The sequence below is a fragment of the Ceratotherium simum genome, chromosome X, assembly GCF_057802395.1.
Source record: "Ceratotherium simum simum isolate JZ-2026a chromosome X, ASM5780239v1, whole genome shotgun sequence".
NCBI lineage: Eukaryota > Metazoa > Chordata > Mammalia > Perissodactyla > Rhinocerotidae > Ceratotherium > Ceratotherium simum.
In genome coordinates this window covers 13,699,713-13,716,532 of record NC_141940.1, presented here as the reverse complement: position 1 = coordinate 13,716,532, position 16,820 = coordinate 13,699,713, and the positions used below count along the sequence as shown (strand labels likewise).

Below are 16,820 nucleotides of genomic sequence, written 5' to 3'. Positions count from 1 at the left end.
GATCTCACTGACGAATTTTGCTGCCACAGCAACTGTAGCCATTATACCTATTCTGATGATGTGTCATTGCACGCTTCAGCTTCCAATCAGCCACGGTGGCAGAAGCCCATTGAATCAGAGGTGAAGTTTAATGATGGCCACTGCCTATTCTCTACACTTAACCCAAGAGGTCACTGGAAAGAGCCCAAAGACCCACTGAGGGAGATGGACATTGTTTCCCAGAAGTAAATACAGCTCAGCTTGTACTTTGGAACAATTGGTCAACCTTGCTACTTGCACAATTTACTAGCAAAGGTTATGCAGTGCCTGAACAAGATCATGGCAGAATCACTGGGCCTCGTCACCATCTGCCTTTTAGGATATCTACTCAGTGCTGAATGTACAGGTTTGTTTCCTTTTTAAAGATACATTAAGTATGCTTGTCTTTTAGATATAGAAATGTCTGGTGTTGTCTTCTTCACTAAATAATGATTATAGGATTTGACAGCAATGTTTAAGATTCTAGCAGTCAGCATGTGAGTTGATATGCACTGGTTCTTTGGTAGCTGTGTCTTCTTCATTTTTAAAACAAAATAGATTTACAATGCTCATGGTACATTTTTTTTAATGGACACTGTTGGGCTTATGATTTGACAATGTAATTTCTCTTAGAAAACAGTCATCTCCTTGGTTAAAAAAAAATTAAAAGTGGGAAAATGTTTTAACAAAGAAACAGCAGAAATGGAGAAAAAATTAACTCTGTTATTTTGGGGTTTTTTTACTCACCACTTTGAAATCAAAATGGGAAACATTAAAGCTACAAACAATTGTTCTATTTACACAAAAAGTTTGATTTTAAGATATATAACGTGTTTCAAAATTTCAGAACTATGAGGCATGTCTCTATTTTTAAAAATCTGTAAAATTATATACCTTCAATTTAAAGTTTTAGTTAAAGCACAGACAAACTTTTCATTAGTAAGTTCTTATTTATCACCAAAGTTTTTCATGGATTAGGAAGAAATTATTTTCTCTCTGACTCTAAACATCTTAGAGTTAATGTATGGGGATATTCAATACTCGAGCTCTTAAGGGAGCAAAAAAAGTCCAAGAATTGATGTAAATAGTAGGAACTTAGTTAGTGCAATGTATATCACTTTGTTTTTTCACAACTTCAGTCACTTTATGCATTCCCCAAAGGAAAGCACACAGGGAAGAAATTTCCCCATTCAGACAAACAGCATGTTCTCACAGGAAGCATTTATCACACTTAGTTGTCAACCTACTATAATCAAATCTAGTAGCTGACAGGAGCAGGAGCAGGGGTGCCAACCCTAAGTGTCCCCAGAAAGCAGACTGGCCCCGTGGTTCCCACTCCAGACATGATGTCAGTCTGAAATGCAGAAATAATGGTGCGAGAACGCAAAGGTTAAATCAAACTAGCAAAGTGGGTATAGTCGAGGAATAAAGAAATTTAGCTGGAAAACTCACAAAGTAGGACATAAAGCTCAGTCTTTACATATAACTAATCAATGTGAGATCTAGGAGGACAAAGGATCCAATCCCTTCCTTCAAGATAAGTGGTAAGATGATGGAGGTTTTAAGAGGGGTACTGCCCCCTTGAAGACCTCAGATGTTGGAAAAAGGATAGACACAGAGAAAAAAAGAGGGACAAGGATTTCAGAGTGGGGGAAATAATGACTAGAAGAGATAAACCTGAAGAGAGGTTAAATATACGACCCACGGACAATACTGAGGAGAAAGGCAGTGTGATTCTGGAATCACTGTACTCAGAAATAATAGGCCCTTGAGGAGAGAGCTAGGGGCATTTCCCTAAGGATGGACAGTATTGATGCAGCACTCTCTTTTGCTGTTAAACTGTCACTGGCTTCTAAAAGCAGTTTCTATGAATGATTTACTGAGATGTTGGATTTTCATGGCTGCTGCCCTTACGTATTATTGCATCAATTTGTAATTTTGAAATCAAAACTGGTCTGGGAAACCAATTCAGTTTTGTAAAGTGTATGGACTGAAGCTGTCTTTCATTCAGAATGAATGAATGAAACGAATGAATGAAAGACAGCTTCGGTCCATACACTTTACAAAACTAAGTGACTACTATGGTGCCAGGTACTAGGGACATGAGGACTAAACAGACTCCCTCTTTGACCTAAAGCACCATGAGGTCAGGTGAGAGATTTCGATATAATGCGATAAAATCTGTACCAGGCGCTAAAGGACCATAGAGAAAGGACTACATTATCTGGGAAACACTTGACAGAGAGACAATATTTTGAGTTGGGTATTAAAAGATGAGTAGATTCACTCTCCTTAAACGTCTTATCTAGGCCATTCTATGCAGAGAGGATCACTCATGTGCAAAGATCCAAATCCACGTAGAGCGCGAGGTCTTTCAGGAACTCAGTATGTTTTGAATATTGAACACGACAAGTGAGGCAGAAGAGCTAGGAAGGATCAGGTCATCAGAGAATGAAGGCCCTAAACTAGGGAGTTTGGACAGTAGAACACAATGTGGAGTCATCAGAAGTGTAAACATGAACGCCACTGATGGCTGATTTAGGACGCTCAGTCCGGCAACATTCTAATGAACTGTTTGAGGAAGAGGTGGCAAGACTAACGGAAATCAGTCTTGAGGCCATTGCAATCATCCAGAGAAGGCACGAGGGCCTGAACCTGGACATCAGCTGTACAGACAGAGAAGAGGAAAAGGAATTCAAGTGACATTAAGGAAGCAGAAATGATATGACTTAACTCTCTGGGTATGGAAGGGGAACAGGTTTAGGGGAAGTGTATAGAGTATGTCTTGGGCATTTGATGTGATTACGGGACATAGCACAGTGCCTAAGAGCACGGATTGTGCAGTCTCACTGCCATAGTCTAAATCCTGGTTCTGACACTTTAGTATGTTACCTGGGGCAAATTACTTAACCTCTCTGAACCTCCATTTTTCTCATTTACAAAAATAAGATGACAGTACGTACCTCATGGGACTGCTGTGAGGATGGAATGAAATAATGGATGCAAAGCACTGAGCAGTGTCCAGCACATCAGAAGCATTAAATAAACATCAGCTCTCAGCTGCATTACGATGTACAGTTAGGCAGCTGGAAAGACAATCTGGAATTCAGAAGATACATTTGACTAGAGATGGCTATTTGGAACTCACTGTTGTATAAACACACTTACAACTATGGGTGTGTGAGGATCCAGGGAATGAGCATGGAAACCGTGGACCTAGCAGAGTGCCTGGCAGTAGTCAGTGCTCAGAAAATTGTGTTGAAAGAGTCAGGGCTGGACTAGGGTGAGGCTAGCAAGGCACGTAGGGCATAAATGCACTTGCACACACGGAGACAGAGTGCCTCCTTAAATTTTGTGCCCTAAATGCCTTGTTTACCTCACCCTAGTCCAGGCCCTGGCAAGGATGTACGGAGAGAAAAGGGAAAAGGTAGAGGCTGAAGCCTGGGAGAACTCTGAACATTTAAGGGGAAGGCAGAAGAAGGGAAATTAATTGATTCAAGTGATGGATGAATAACACGAGTTAGAGCAAAGAGGAGAACCGGAATAGAGTGATTTCATGGAAAGAGTGGCCTGAAAAAGGAGAGATCAACAACCGGAAATGTTTCAGAGCAGTCAGGAAATACATAAACTCAAGATTATCCTTTAGGAAGTCATTGCTGATCTTGACAATAGTCATTTCATTATACGGATGGGAATAAAGAAGGGAAAGAGCTACAGAAAAGTGCGTTAAAGAGCTAAAGGGAACTGAGAAAATCAGGGAGGCAGGCCAGCACGAGAGGAGTAAGGGGAAAGAGAGATAACCAACATACACCAGCCTACATATACTATCTCAGTGAGCCTGTCACAACGCTGTGAGGTACATATTCTTCTTATACTATTGTTATACCCATTTTTACATTTGACAAAGTTAAGCTTCACAGATTATGTGACTTGCCTGAGGTCTCACAGCCAATAGGTGGGAGATATGTGATTCAAATCCAAGTGTGTCTGATCTGACTCCAAACCCCTGTTTTTCCACTCAACCATACTGTAAATGGAGGCAGACACAGATGCTATTGTAGGAGTGTCCAGGGCCAAGCAAATGAATTGCCAAGCAGAGAGGAGGGCCTGGTAGAGACTGGGAGACATTGATATGCAATGGCATCCCTCTACAGCTTGGTGATTTTCTCCCACAATGCTCAGCTGCCTGGAAAAGGAGGAAAGGCCACAGATGGCTGCACTGATCTAGTGGTTGGGATTGCAGGGTATTGTAGCACTGACGAAGGGGTAGAGAGAATTGAGAAAGTTGGCAAGTGAAGAGTTGAAGAGAAAAAGTCTGAGCTAAACTCAGAAAAAAAAAAGGTGAAGCCCACAGGGACTTGCAGAGCAAGAGAAAAGCAAGGTTGTCAAAGGACTAGAAGGCTCCATAAAGTGAACAGCTGCAACGAAAACAAGGGAATGTAGTTTAGTTTGTTTCTTTCCCTTTTTTTTTTTTCTGGAGTTAATGAGAAAACAGTCCCAAAATGCCCTGGAAAGTTTATTTTATAAGTACCTGGTCCTCTTGAGATAGTGTCAGATATACATGTTAATATATTATATGTTTTATACATTATATATATGAGAGAGAAACAGAGAGATTGAGATTTGAAAGTGGAGAGAGAGGGAGGGAGGGAGAGAATCAGGTTAGAGGCCTCAATCCTCCAAAGTTCAGGAGTATCCCTACAGGCTAGGCAGTCATAGCTAAAATAAACCATATCTTGTATCCTAGAGAAAGACTTACATCACTGAAATTCCTATAACACATGCTAACTGAAGGTGTTGTGAGTCTGAAGATAAAAAAATTAATGCAGTAGTTCTTCTTTAACATCTAGTGAGAGACACTGGGGTTGCATTTGCAGCTGGACCACAGTTAGGCTTCTGTTATTCCAGAGAAATTTGTTGCAAAGTCATTTGGGCACCTGCATCCTGAAAACACAGCCCAGTTAGGGTGATGGATCACCTTGCAAGGATCTGCAATTAGCTCTTTTCAAATGATGACAAAGTGTGAAGTTAACTGCTTATTTGAGAACTTTCTTTTTCATCCAAAGTAAATTCAAATACGATTGAAAATCTGACCTTGTAATACTGGAGCTCTCTCGACTAAAAGCAAAATTGAATTTTAATTCCTAAATCTCCACCTGTGTACAGTACCACGAGAACATCATAGATTTTGGCTCTATGCCCCAAAGATAAATTGGCTTTGAGATTACTTGGATTAAAAACAAAGCCTTTCTTAAGAGATGTATTTAATTTTCATGATATTTTCTTTTTTCTAAAGCTAAAGAATAGTTCTTTTAAATTTCAGTTTTTCTTGATCGTGAAAATGCCACCAAAATTCTGACTCGGCCAAAGAGGTATAATTCAGGTAAATTGGAAGAGTTTGTTCGAGGAAACCTTGAGAGAGAATGTATAGAAGAAAAGTGTAGTTTTGAAGAAGCACGAGAAGTCTTCGAAAACACTGAAAAAACTGTGAGTATTTCCACATAACATCCTTCAGATGCGGAGCAAAGAATAGAAAACCTAAAAAAAAAGGAAACTTCTCTTTGGAATTTTAAAATATCTATACATATATGTGTGTTTTAAATGTTATAAAAGAGAAAGAATCAAATCCAAAGCATTTTAAATACTACCATTAACTTGTCCTCTTTTTCTTTACAGACTGAATTTTGGAAGCAATATGTTGGTAAGCAATTCATTTTATCCTCCGGCTGGTCTATGAAACATTTGAGAATTGTGTATTTTTTTCTCTATGTAAATAGATAATACATTAAACTCTGTCAAAAGGGCTCCAAAAAATAGGTCCAACTCTTTTACCTAAGATTGAATGGTGATATATTACAGGTTTATGCCAGCATGGGAGACACCAGCTGGCAGATAAGCTTATTCCTCCCTAGGGCTTCAAAAAGAACATGGTTCCACCCCAGGAAGCTGGAAGAAAGAAACTGAGATGATTGCATCTGGGGACTGAATGCGAGTTTGCAATCCCCAGTAGAGAATAAGAGAGTGCTAATGGACTTAAATGTTTATTTCTTAAATGTCCTGCTCCTTATGACAGCCTACAAGGCCCTCCATGATTGCCCTCCCCCTTCCTTCCTACTCCCCCTCCGACCTCCCCTCCTACCGCTCTGCTTCTCATGTAGGCCATCCTGGCCTCCTTGCTGCTCCCTGCACATTCTAGGAATGTTCCCACTTGGGAGTCTTTGATCTGGCAGTTCTTTTTTTTTTTTTTTTAAAGATTTTATTTATTTTATTTTTCCCCCCAAAGCCCCAGTGGATAGTTGTATGTCGTAGCTGCACATCCTTCTAGTTGCTGTATGCGGGACTCGGCCTCAGGATGAACGGAGAAGTGGTGCCTCGATGCGCACCCGGGATCCGAACCCGGGCCACCAGCATCGCAGCGCGCACACTTAACCACCAAGCCACAGGGCCGGCCCTGGCAGTTCTTTTAATGTGGAATGCTCTGTCAGGTTCCCCTAGGATTGCTCCCTCACCTCCTTCAGGTCTTCGCCCAAATGTCACTATCTTAATGAAGCTTACCTCGATCACCTATTAATACTTCCACCTGCCTTCCCATAACCCCATTACTCTAGACACCATATCCTGCTCCACTTTTTTTTGTGTGTGTGAGGAAGATCAGCCCTGTGCTAACATCTGCCAATCCTCCTCTTTTTTTGCTGAGGAAGACTGGCCCTGGGCTAACATCTGTGCCTCATCTTCCTCCACTTTATATGGGACGCCGCCACAGCATGGCTTGCCAAGCGGTGCATCGGTTCACGCCCAGGATCCGAATCAGCGAACCCCAGGCCGCCGCAGCGGAGCGCGCGCACTTAACCACTTGCGCCACCGGGCCGGCCCCCACCTGCTCTATTTTTTATTTTATAGCACTTTTCACGATCTGAAAATGTTCTTACTTATACAATTTATTATTTATTTTTCCTTCCTCGCTAGAATGCCAGCTTTACATTGGCAGGGGTAGTCAACTGTTTTGTTTATTGATGAATTCCTAGTACCTCAAACAATATCTGGTACAGAAGCACTGAGTAAATATTTGTTGAATGAATTGACCAAAGGAGGAAAAGGCAAAACTTTAATGACAACTAAGTTTTAAAACTAATTTAAAGTCCAGCAGAAGGATTTTGAGGGAGTATAAATTCCACAGGTTGACTTACCTAAGACCATCTGCATGGACAGAAACAAATTAACCTGGTTAAACAAATTAACCAAGTTCACTGAGTTCCACGAATTTGAGATCCAGCTGTATTTTCCACAGTTTCTATTCTGGAGATATTATTGGACTTGTTCACACACTTGTAACTCAGAATTTCTCCACTTGTGTTTTTAAATCATGAGGGAATAAGAGGTCTGCTCTGTTACATTTGCTTTATCTGCCTTTCCTTGTTCGTAGTCGTGAATGCTGCCATGCCAATTCTTTACTGAAATATTCCCCTAGTTAGTCCAAACAAGTCTTTTTATTCTCTATTTCTACTACATTTACAACTTTGAATCTTGTGACATATTTTTTAAAGCAAATCAATTTCTACTTTTCCCCAAAAAATATTCTTGGCTATATTTAAACTCCCATGATCCCTTCATTGCCCACTCCCCAACTTGACATCCCACCCCCTAGCAGGGGTTGGTCAGCACGTCTTAAGCACCATATTTTGCAGCTGGGCCCCTGTCTTCTAGGTCACAGGCTGCGTTGTTTACTGTATCTCGGGCAAAGCTACCCAGGAAACATCAAAGGCAAGGTTTTGTCACTACTGCTTTGTTTACCAAAAAATAAAAGAAAAACAAGAACAAAAAGAAAAAGTAAACAACTCCATGACTCTTTTCACTTGCAGCCAAAATTCCTAACCACCCCAAAATAGCCTATGCTATTTCTCACTGTATGGGCTGTCACACACAGCTGGGATGCAGGCCTCTCACTCCTGCCCTATTCTCGACCATCAGCTCACCACAGAAAGAGCCTGGTTAAAGAAGAAATATCGTCCAACCACATTAACTAGCTTCTGTCAAGCACTTTACAGTTTGCAGAGGGCCTGTCACATTTAATCCTCACATCAACCCTGCAAGTAAAGCATTATTAACCTCTTTTTACAGAGGAGAAAACTGAGACTTAGGGAGATTATGAGACTTGCCAAAGGTCACTCAGTTGGGGAGTCACGGAGCCCAGAAGAGAACCCAAGTTCTCTAATGACCAACCCCTTGCTTTCACTATTAACCCTCCCGTCTTTCAAATCTAAATGCAGTTATTCATTAAACAGCAACCTAGTAGCCCAAAGAGGAATCTCTCACTTAGCAAGGTCGTGTCCCTGTTGTCTTTGACCCCTACTGTCTGTGGCTTTGCCTCAGCCCAAAGTACACACCGACAAGCACCCAAAGGAGGACTAAATGCAGGATAAAATGACACTCATTTTAAAGATATGTCTCAGCAAATGAGTTGCTGTGTAGCTGGCTGCAAGCCCAGACCCTTTCAGTGAAACATCCTAAATAATTCAGATCCATTGGTCTATAATATAAAGTACAAATGTAGCTCATTTTTTTGACCAGTTCTGAACATCAATAATAATAAACCAGAGATAAAGCATTTTGTTTTCATAGAATTGGAACAAATTGAAGTATCTGTGCAAAAGCACATCGGATCAAGGGGCAGAGGGGACAAGGTCTAATTTTTACAGCAAGCAGATTTTCCAGAGAGGGACTGTTTCTGAGAAAGGCATATTAGCCCTTTGTCAATGGGACCTGGATACATGCTACTGACGAGAGCATGACAGAGCTCCTATTGTTCTCCCTAGAGCAGGCAGGGATCTACACACTAGATGTCAGGGAGTTTTGTCTAAAGTATAACTGATAATTAGAAATTTCTCTTTAATAGCCCCCTTTCCCTCATTCTTTTATTTTTATGTCATCTTTATCTCTTACTGTTTTGTTTCTCATATATCAAGTCTTGCTGATCTAGCTCCCATTTTTTCTTCAGGGCTATTTCTCTTGGCTCAAAGTACGTATTGGTCTCCTTTCTGGTTCTATTCGTCCCTTTCTCCTGAAGCTTCCTTAGAAGCATGGATGGAAGCAGAGCTCTAAGAAACCAGACTTAAAGGTTCCTTCTCATCCTAACCCGGCCGCTCTTGCCTATTCCTTCCTCCTGTTTTTTTACCACCGGTGACTTCAAAGGCTGTCAAGAACTCTATAAATGTAGAAACTTCAGGAAAGGCAGAAAGGAAACGCAGCCAATCTATACAGAAATAAAGCACATTTTCAGAACCTTTTCTTTTTTAGTTCTTTGTATAGAAAGTTGTTTCTCACTCTACCTAGACCATTTGAGACCTAACTCATAGACAGCAGAATATCTTTAAGCAGAAACAGATGCTTTGGGCATCTTTTCTGTTGTTTTGAACCATTACTGCATACTATACTTAAAAGTTAAATGATAATACAGGGAAGTAGATACATTTGCTCCATGCCTAGGCTGCCAGTTCCTTGAGTGGAAGTATCATGTTATCTAGCTCAGCTTGCTCTGCAAGACCTGTAATAGAGCGGGCCTTGTATGACATATAGATAATAATTGTTGAAGTGATGTGATTCGATTTAGAATTAACTCTGCCATCATCCTGTAAGGAAGGATTGAAGATTCTTCTCACCCTATGCTGATATAGTAACTTCTATACTCAGATGTGCTTCTCCCTCTTCCTCTTCCCTTGTGTTAAACTATGTGCATGCCTTCCTCAGGGAAATTTCTGAGGGCAGTGTTACCCTAAGAACATTCGTTTGGGTTGCTTTTAGAAACTCAGGGAGACGGGGGCATGCCATAAGCAGCTAGTTTCCAGGTCAGCAGTTCTGTTGTGACCCTAAAATCAGGCTCCCCTCCCCATGAGTCTCTGCAGGGAAGACTAGGAATTCTAAGCAGTTTATCTACTAACTCAACTTCTTAACCTGTCTCAAAGATGGAGATCAGTGTGAGTCCAATCCATGTTTAAATGGCGGTATGTGCAAGGATGACATTAATTCCTATGAATGTTGGTGTCAACCTGGATTTGAAGGAAAGAACTGTGAATTATGTAAGTAACTATTTTTGGATTACTCATGGTTCAGAGTTTCCCTTTGAAACCAGATGAAACTGGAAAATGCAGTATTTATGTATCATAATTTTCTCTTAAAAACATATACAGTTTTATTGTGGTAAAGAATGCTTAACATGAGATCTACACTCAGAAAGTTTGAAGTGTATAATACAGTATTGTTAACTCTAGGCACTATGTTGTACAGCATACGTCTAGAACTTATTCATCTTGTATAGCTGAAACTTTATACCCGTTGAACAGCAACTCCCCATTTTCCCCTCCTCCCAGCCCCCAGCAAGCACAATTGTATTCTCTGCTTCTATGTGTTTGACTATTTTAGACACCTCATGTAAGTAGAATCATGCAGTATTTTTCTTCTGTGACTGGCTGATTTCATTTAGCATAATGTACTCCAGGTTCATCCATGTTGTTGCATATGACAAGATTTCCCTCTTTTTCAAGGCTGAAAAATATTCCATTGTATAAAACATATACTTTCAAAGCTTATAAATATTCATTTTATCTAGAGTCATAGTTTCCAGGATGAGTTCAAGAAATTAGATTAAGAGCAATATTTGGTAGCCTATATTAAGTAGTAACGATGTTCCACTTACTTATTAATCCTCAATACAACCATATGTGGTCAGTACCATTATTAACCCCATTCTATGCAGATGAGGAAACTGCAGCTCAAACAGCTCAAAATCACAGAGGTAGTAAATGATTAAGCCAGGACTTGAATTTCAGTTTTGACCAAAACCCATGCTTCTAATTACTATCCACAAGAGGTAAGGAAAACTGAACCCATAAAATTGAACTCATGACTAAATTACTATTAATATAAGCAGTAGAAGTCAATTAAGCCTAGAATTGGGGTATGGAAAGGCCAATTCTCCCATATAACAAGCACTTCTCCACACACACTTAACGTTAAATTTGTTGACAAAAATCAGCTCATTCCTGAATTTGACTATACTGATTACATTGAAAGAGTTACACAGCAGATCTAGGATCATTGTGCATTTTTTCTTCTCATAGCCTAGAATATGTTTTTTCCTGAGATTTTGGCAATGGAGTAAGTAGTAAACCCCAAAGTGCTTTACCTACTTGTTCATCACCTCTGGAAGCAACATTACTTGCATTGTGATTGCAAAAAGCACACAGTGCTAATAACGATTCTCTTTCTACTCTGAAATTCCCAAAGAATAGAGATGCAATCCCAGGGAAAGAATTTAACACCACAGGCTACATGACTAAGGGCCAAGAGTAGAAAATTGCAGGACTCTATTAAGGCGTTATAGCAATCCACCTGACACACAGATGAAAAAAGCATAAAACAAAATGAAATGCAGCGGCTGCTCTTGTTCTGTTGAGAAAGGAAAACGAGTCACCTGTAACGTTGTTCAGAAATCCTTTCAGTACCAAAGAGAAATCCATTGATCATCTTCCTTTGAGATCTAAAAGATAAAAAACAATAGAATAGAAGAAAAGGAAAAGGCGGTAGGGCAAAAACATTTAAAAAGAAAGAAAAGAGTGAATGAAGGTAGATGAACTGGTACACCTGGCTTGGACTCCCATTCCCTCAGATTTCTCAGTGTGGGGACAAACCAATGCCTGGGTTCCCTCTCCTGTGGGTGTGTTAATTGCTTCAATATCTCTGAAGTGCTACTTCCATCTGAAAGGTTATAATTTCAAATTCAGATTTACCTGGATAAATTTGATCCTGCTATTATGGAAACCTACAGAAATCTTTGGAGTAGTTACTCATTATCAGCTTAAATAATATAACTATTGGAGCTGAGGGAATGAATAACTCAATTAGTCTCAGTTAAGAATGAAGGACACATTGCAGTCAAGTATAACTGAAAATAATGTTTAACATTAAATGTTCCTAAATGTCTTTAGTTTACAAATAAAGACACTTTAAAGGAGGAGAATAGCCCTGAGGAATGTAAATATAAGCACAAAACTTCTCTAACAGGTTTTGCTACATGTGTGAGGCTACGGTCCACAGAGCAAAAGTGCTAAGTCTACAACTGGCACCATCTCAGTCCTCTCGGGTTCCCCACACTTCGGTTTGGTCAGGGCTCTGCAGATGCACTGCATCCACCAACACACCTGGCCTCTAGGGTGTATTGATCTCCCCCAGCCCATCTGATCGAGGTTTAGAAAAATCCTTTCAGCCCAGTTAGTTCAGAAACCAAGTGGGAATTCTCTCAAAAAGCTCTTTATCTCAGACGCTAGAGGAAAGCAACAGCAAAAGCATATACAAACTCCCATTTAAGCTGCTGCTTCAAACTGAACTAGAGACTAATCTCAAAAGCTGCCAGGTAGCAAGCACAGTTTATGGAGTATGTGGGCCCCCAGTCTCCTGCCTCACCCTGTCTTGGAAAGGGAAGGGAGATTTCCATTGTCAAGATCTTGTTGTTTCCCTTTTCCCTCGTTCAGCAAGCTCTTCTCCAGGAGAGAAAGGTGCAAACATTCAGGGCACACTTTCTAGTTAGAGGAATAACAATTCATTGGCTATTGCGTCCCTTTGGCTAGAATAAAGACCACTGTATGTCGCCAGCTACACATCACATCTGAGTCCTTTTCAGATAGATCAAGGTCTGTAAGAATGTGGTCATTACTGTCCCTTCTAAGGAGTACAAGAGGCATTTCCCCACAGTAAGATAGGATAGCAAGAAAGAAAATCACAAGCACATAAACACTTGTTTCTTCATTTTGCTAACACGTCACAGACACTACTGTCTTATTTACTGTGTATTTCTGTGGAGTGGAGAAAAGAAAAGATCTTGAGTTTAGCTGAATAACATCATATTCTGTGGTAAACTTGTTAAATAGAACATATTTTGTCTGAGCTTTGGTTTTCACATCAGTGAATATATGAGGGAAGATGAAGGCAGAATAAAATAAAGCAGAACATGGTAACTTTTGTAGTAGGTATGAGGGGAATTAGAAAGAGGTGCTATCATGCAGGGAGAAGAACAGATGCTTTGAGATGTTCTTCAACAGATATTCTAGGCACTGAGACCAGCCTCAGGACCAGGGAGAACCCATACCCAACACAGTGCCTGACATCCCAGTGCTCAATAAATGATTGAAGAATGAGTCCCATAGTGACTGTTCCTTAGATCCTGGACTATAGACCTCTCCACTAGAATTCCTTGTGCTATTATTCTATTTCCAGAACCTTGAGTCCTTTATCTGAGCGCAAAAGACTGCTGATTAGACAGCAATATGTCCCACTGTGTGCACAAACCAAGCCGGAGATCCACAGCAGCAACAACATACTGAGCCATAAAGAAAAATGACAGATGAGGAAAATAATGGGGAGGTCTAGTTACTTGGCCAAGGACACAGAATCAGAATTGGGAAAAGCACACTGAGTTTATTCATTCCCGTTGCGCATGTCCTGGACCCAACCAGGCTTCACCTTCCGCCTACCTCTGTTAACTTATCCCAATCTCATATTGACTGAACACTTTCTACAGGTGGTATTTGATTTGGCTGAACACTTTAGTATTGCTTTGTAGCAACAAAATGATAGCTGGTAACATGAAAAGAGCCAGGGATGTAATCACCATGAGTGAGGAGAAAGGTCTTTAAAAAATAAATAAATAAAAAGGACCAAGTGCCATCTTTTTGGATCATGCACTTAGTGGATTATTTGGTAGCAAAGGTTAAAGCTCAGGCTGGTTCCTTTGTCTACCTGGCAACAGCTGATTTGCCTTCCCTTATTTCCTAAAGTGTCAGTGAGGAACATGAGCTAATTATTACATTAGCTTATGTTAGTCTATGTAAAATATAATTAGAAAATTTAGACCTGTCCTTCAAAAATCCATAATATACTCCAAAATCATATAGTCACCTGTTTGCCTGGATTCCCCCAGAAGAAAAGAGTCTGTGACACAAGCTTATTTATTAGGGTGCACAATCCTAGGGAGCAAGGGACACAGAGAGAGGCAATGAGGAAAGGAGAACCAATAATAGGATGAGTCATATCTCCTCATCTGCAACTCATTGCTTGAGCTCCTGGGGCTGTTTTCCAAGGAGCCAGATGAACTGGTCTCAGGATAGTCCACCTGGGAGCGGAGAAGAAGTGAAAGAATTTGTCCAACACCATCTGTCTCCCTATGGTCAAAAGTTCAGCCTATGGGGCATTACTCCCCCACATCTCCAGGTTGTACATGCTGGGGCACCCAGAGAGGTCATATGGCATCCCATGCCTCAGCATCAACAGGGAAGTAGATGAGATGAGGTAAGAGATGAGAGGCATATAGTACAGATATGAGCCAAGGCAATTGAAGGCTGCACCTGTATGAGGTCAGTGGAAGTTCATGCAGAGCTGATCACCACAGTGCTGGGAAAAGACACAGTGAGGTTGAGAGGAACTAAGGTGGTGCCTAGGAGGTGTCTAATACAGTCACTCATTTTCAAACTTGCCGTGTTCTAACTGCACTGACAAGTGAGCATTCCTATTGAAAGTTGTACTGTGGTTGAGCACGTATGTAAGGGGGAAGGTGTCTTCTATTCATTGTGTTCCTGTGCTGCTCTCGAGACAGAAATAGGCCCAACAGCAAAGCCCGTTTCTCTTAACTCAGCAGGTCTCAGCTAGCAAGCCCTGAACCATGCTACTTTTTGTTATTGAGATTGCACAGGAGAAACAAAGGGAAATCACAGTAATTAGAAAATACAAAATAAGATGGCAGGAATAAGCCAAATATATCAGGAATCACAATTAATGTGAATTGGGTTAATGACAATTTTCAGTCTGGAGTTAAAAATCTAATTGTATGCTGTTGACAAAAGAGATACGTAAAATAAAATTACACCAGAGGGGCTAAAATAAAGGAATGTAATAAGATTTGTTAGGTAAATGCTAACAAAAAGAACCTGGCAAAGCAATCTTAATATCAGACAAAATAGAATCCAAGACAAAAAGCATTACAAGAGACAAAGAACAATAGTCTATATTAATAAGGGAGATTGTATAGGAGAGTAAAGAAAATGTGGGCTGCTAGAATGCTTATCATTGTCAACACATAATGGCTTTGGCATTTAGCTACCTTAAAGGACCCTATTTCATTCTCTTGTGTTGATACATACTCACCTCAGCCAGCTTCAAGTTTGCTTTGATAAATTGGATTATATTAAAAGTATGAACTTCTATTCAGCAAAATACACTATTTAGGGTGAAAAGGCAAATCACAGAACAGGAGAAGATATCTGTAATACACATATCCAATAACCGGAACTCTCATACACTGATGGTGGAAATTTAAATTTGTATAATTATTGTAGAAAACAACTTGGCAGTATCTACTATACCTGAACATATGATCCAATAATTGCACTCATAAGTATATATCCAGTAAATATGCATGCATATGTTACCAAAAGATATGTATAAGAATGTTCATTACAGCATTCTACACAAGAGGCAGAAACTGGAAACTCAACTCAAATATTCATAAACGGTAAAATGGATGAATAAAGGTAGTAATATTTATACAATGGAATACTACACAGCATATAAATGAACGACCACTATACAAAACAACATGGATGAACCGCACAAAATGTGAAATGCAAAACACAGAAGAGTGGATATTGTGAGCTTCTATTTATACAAAGGTCACCAAGAGGCAAAACTAATTCCCTATTAGAAGTTGGGGTAATGGTAACTTTGGAAAGGAGGAAGGGTGTAGTGATTGCAAGGGGGCATTAGGAGAGCTTTTGGGGTATTGATAATGTCCTATGTATTGATCTGTCTAGTGTTTAAACAGACGCATTCACTTTGTGAAAATTCATACTAAAGTTTTGGGTACTTCTCTGAATATACATTATACTTTAATAAACAGGTTTTTTAAATTGCAGTCCATGATTTAGTGAAAACAGAGTATCCAAACCTTCAGTTTTATGCCAAATCAAATATATTACTGCCACCATTTTTATGCCTTATTAAGAATTTTATTTTATCTTTCTTTCTACTTTTAGCTCAAGGCTCCCAAGCTTCTCTCCATGAATGCCCCCAGCTTATATCTGCCCTAGACATGAGTCAGTAGCTTCATGTATGTTTTAGAAATGGATGCCAAATGATGCTATTACTACTGTTGATTTTGCTTTCTTTCAGACGCAACATGCAGCATTAAGAATGGCAGATGCAAGCAGTTTTGTAAAAACAGCGCTGATAACAAGGTGATTTGTTCCTGTACTGCAGGATACCGGCTTGCAGAAGACCAAAAGTCCTGTGAACCAGCAGGTCAAAATCTAAATAAGTTATTTTTAAAGCTCGGTAGATACATTCTGCAAATCTATATTTGAACTTTCAGCATATTAACTAGTCTACACAACTTTAATCCCTACGTTTTTGTACTTCCTTTTGAAATCATAGAAAGGATTAGTAGCTTGAATTGGACAAATTAATTTTCCAAATTGCATCATCATTTTAAATAGAAATTCTGTAATTGTCTTCATTCTGAATTCTTTTTGGTCTCTGATTTTTTTCTGTTTTATAGCATGAAGCAATTGATTTGTATGATTTCTGTATACATATCTGTAAGTCATCAAGTCAAATTAACATAGTAATCCTATACCATAAAAGATACATAAATGATTGCCTGATAGGCTTCTAGTACAAGGACTGTGAATTTTTAGCATGATTTTGTCAGAGTGTGGCTGGTTTACTCTGAGAAAGTTATTTCCTATCCTGAGTCTCAGGCT

The 16,820-nt window shown here is 39.8% G+C and overlaps 1 protein-coding gene across 2 annotated transcripts in view; it reads left to right on the top strand.

The window, feature by feature from the left end:
- Positions 1 to 297: 297 nt before the first annotated feature.
- Positions 298 to 16,820, top strand: part of F9 (coagulation factor IX) — a 29,060-nt gene continuing 12,537 nt past the window's right edge. The window contains exons 1-5 of one of the 2 annotated variants that reach the window (XM_004441643.3): positions 298 to 385; positions 5,342 to 5,505; positions 5,695 to 5,719; positions 9,978 to 10,091; positions 16,231 to 16,359. In XM_004441643.3, the coding sequence (XP_004441700.1) occupies positions 298 to 385; positions 5,342 to 5,505; positions 5,695 to 5,719; positions 9,978 to 10,091; positions 16,231 to 16,359 (520 nt within the window). The remainder of the gene's footprint in view (positions 386 to 5,341; positions 5,506 to 5,694; positions 5,720 to 9,977; positions 10,092 to 16,230; positions 16,360 to 16,820) is intronic. The other variant, XM_087427496.1, reaches the window with a different exon arrangement.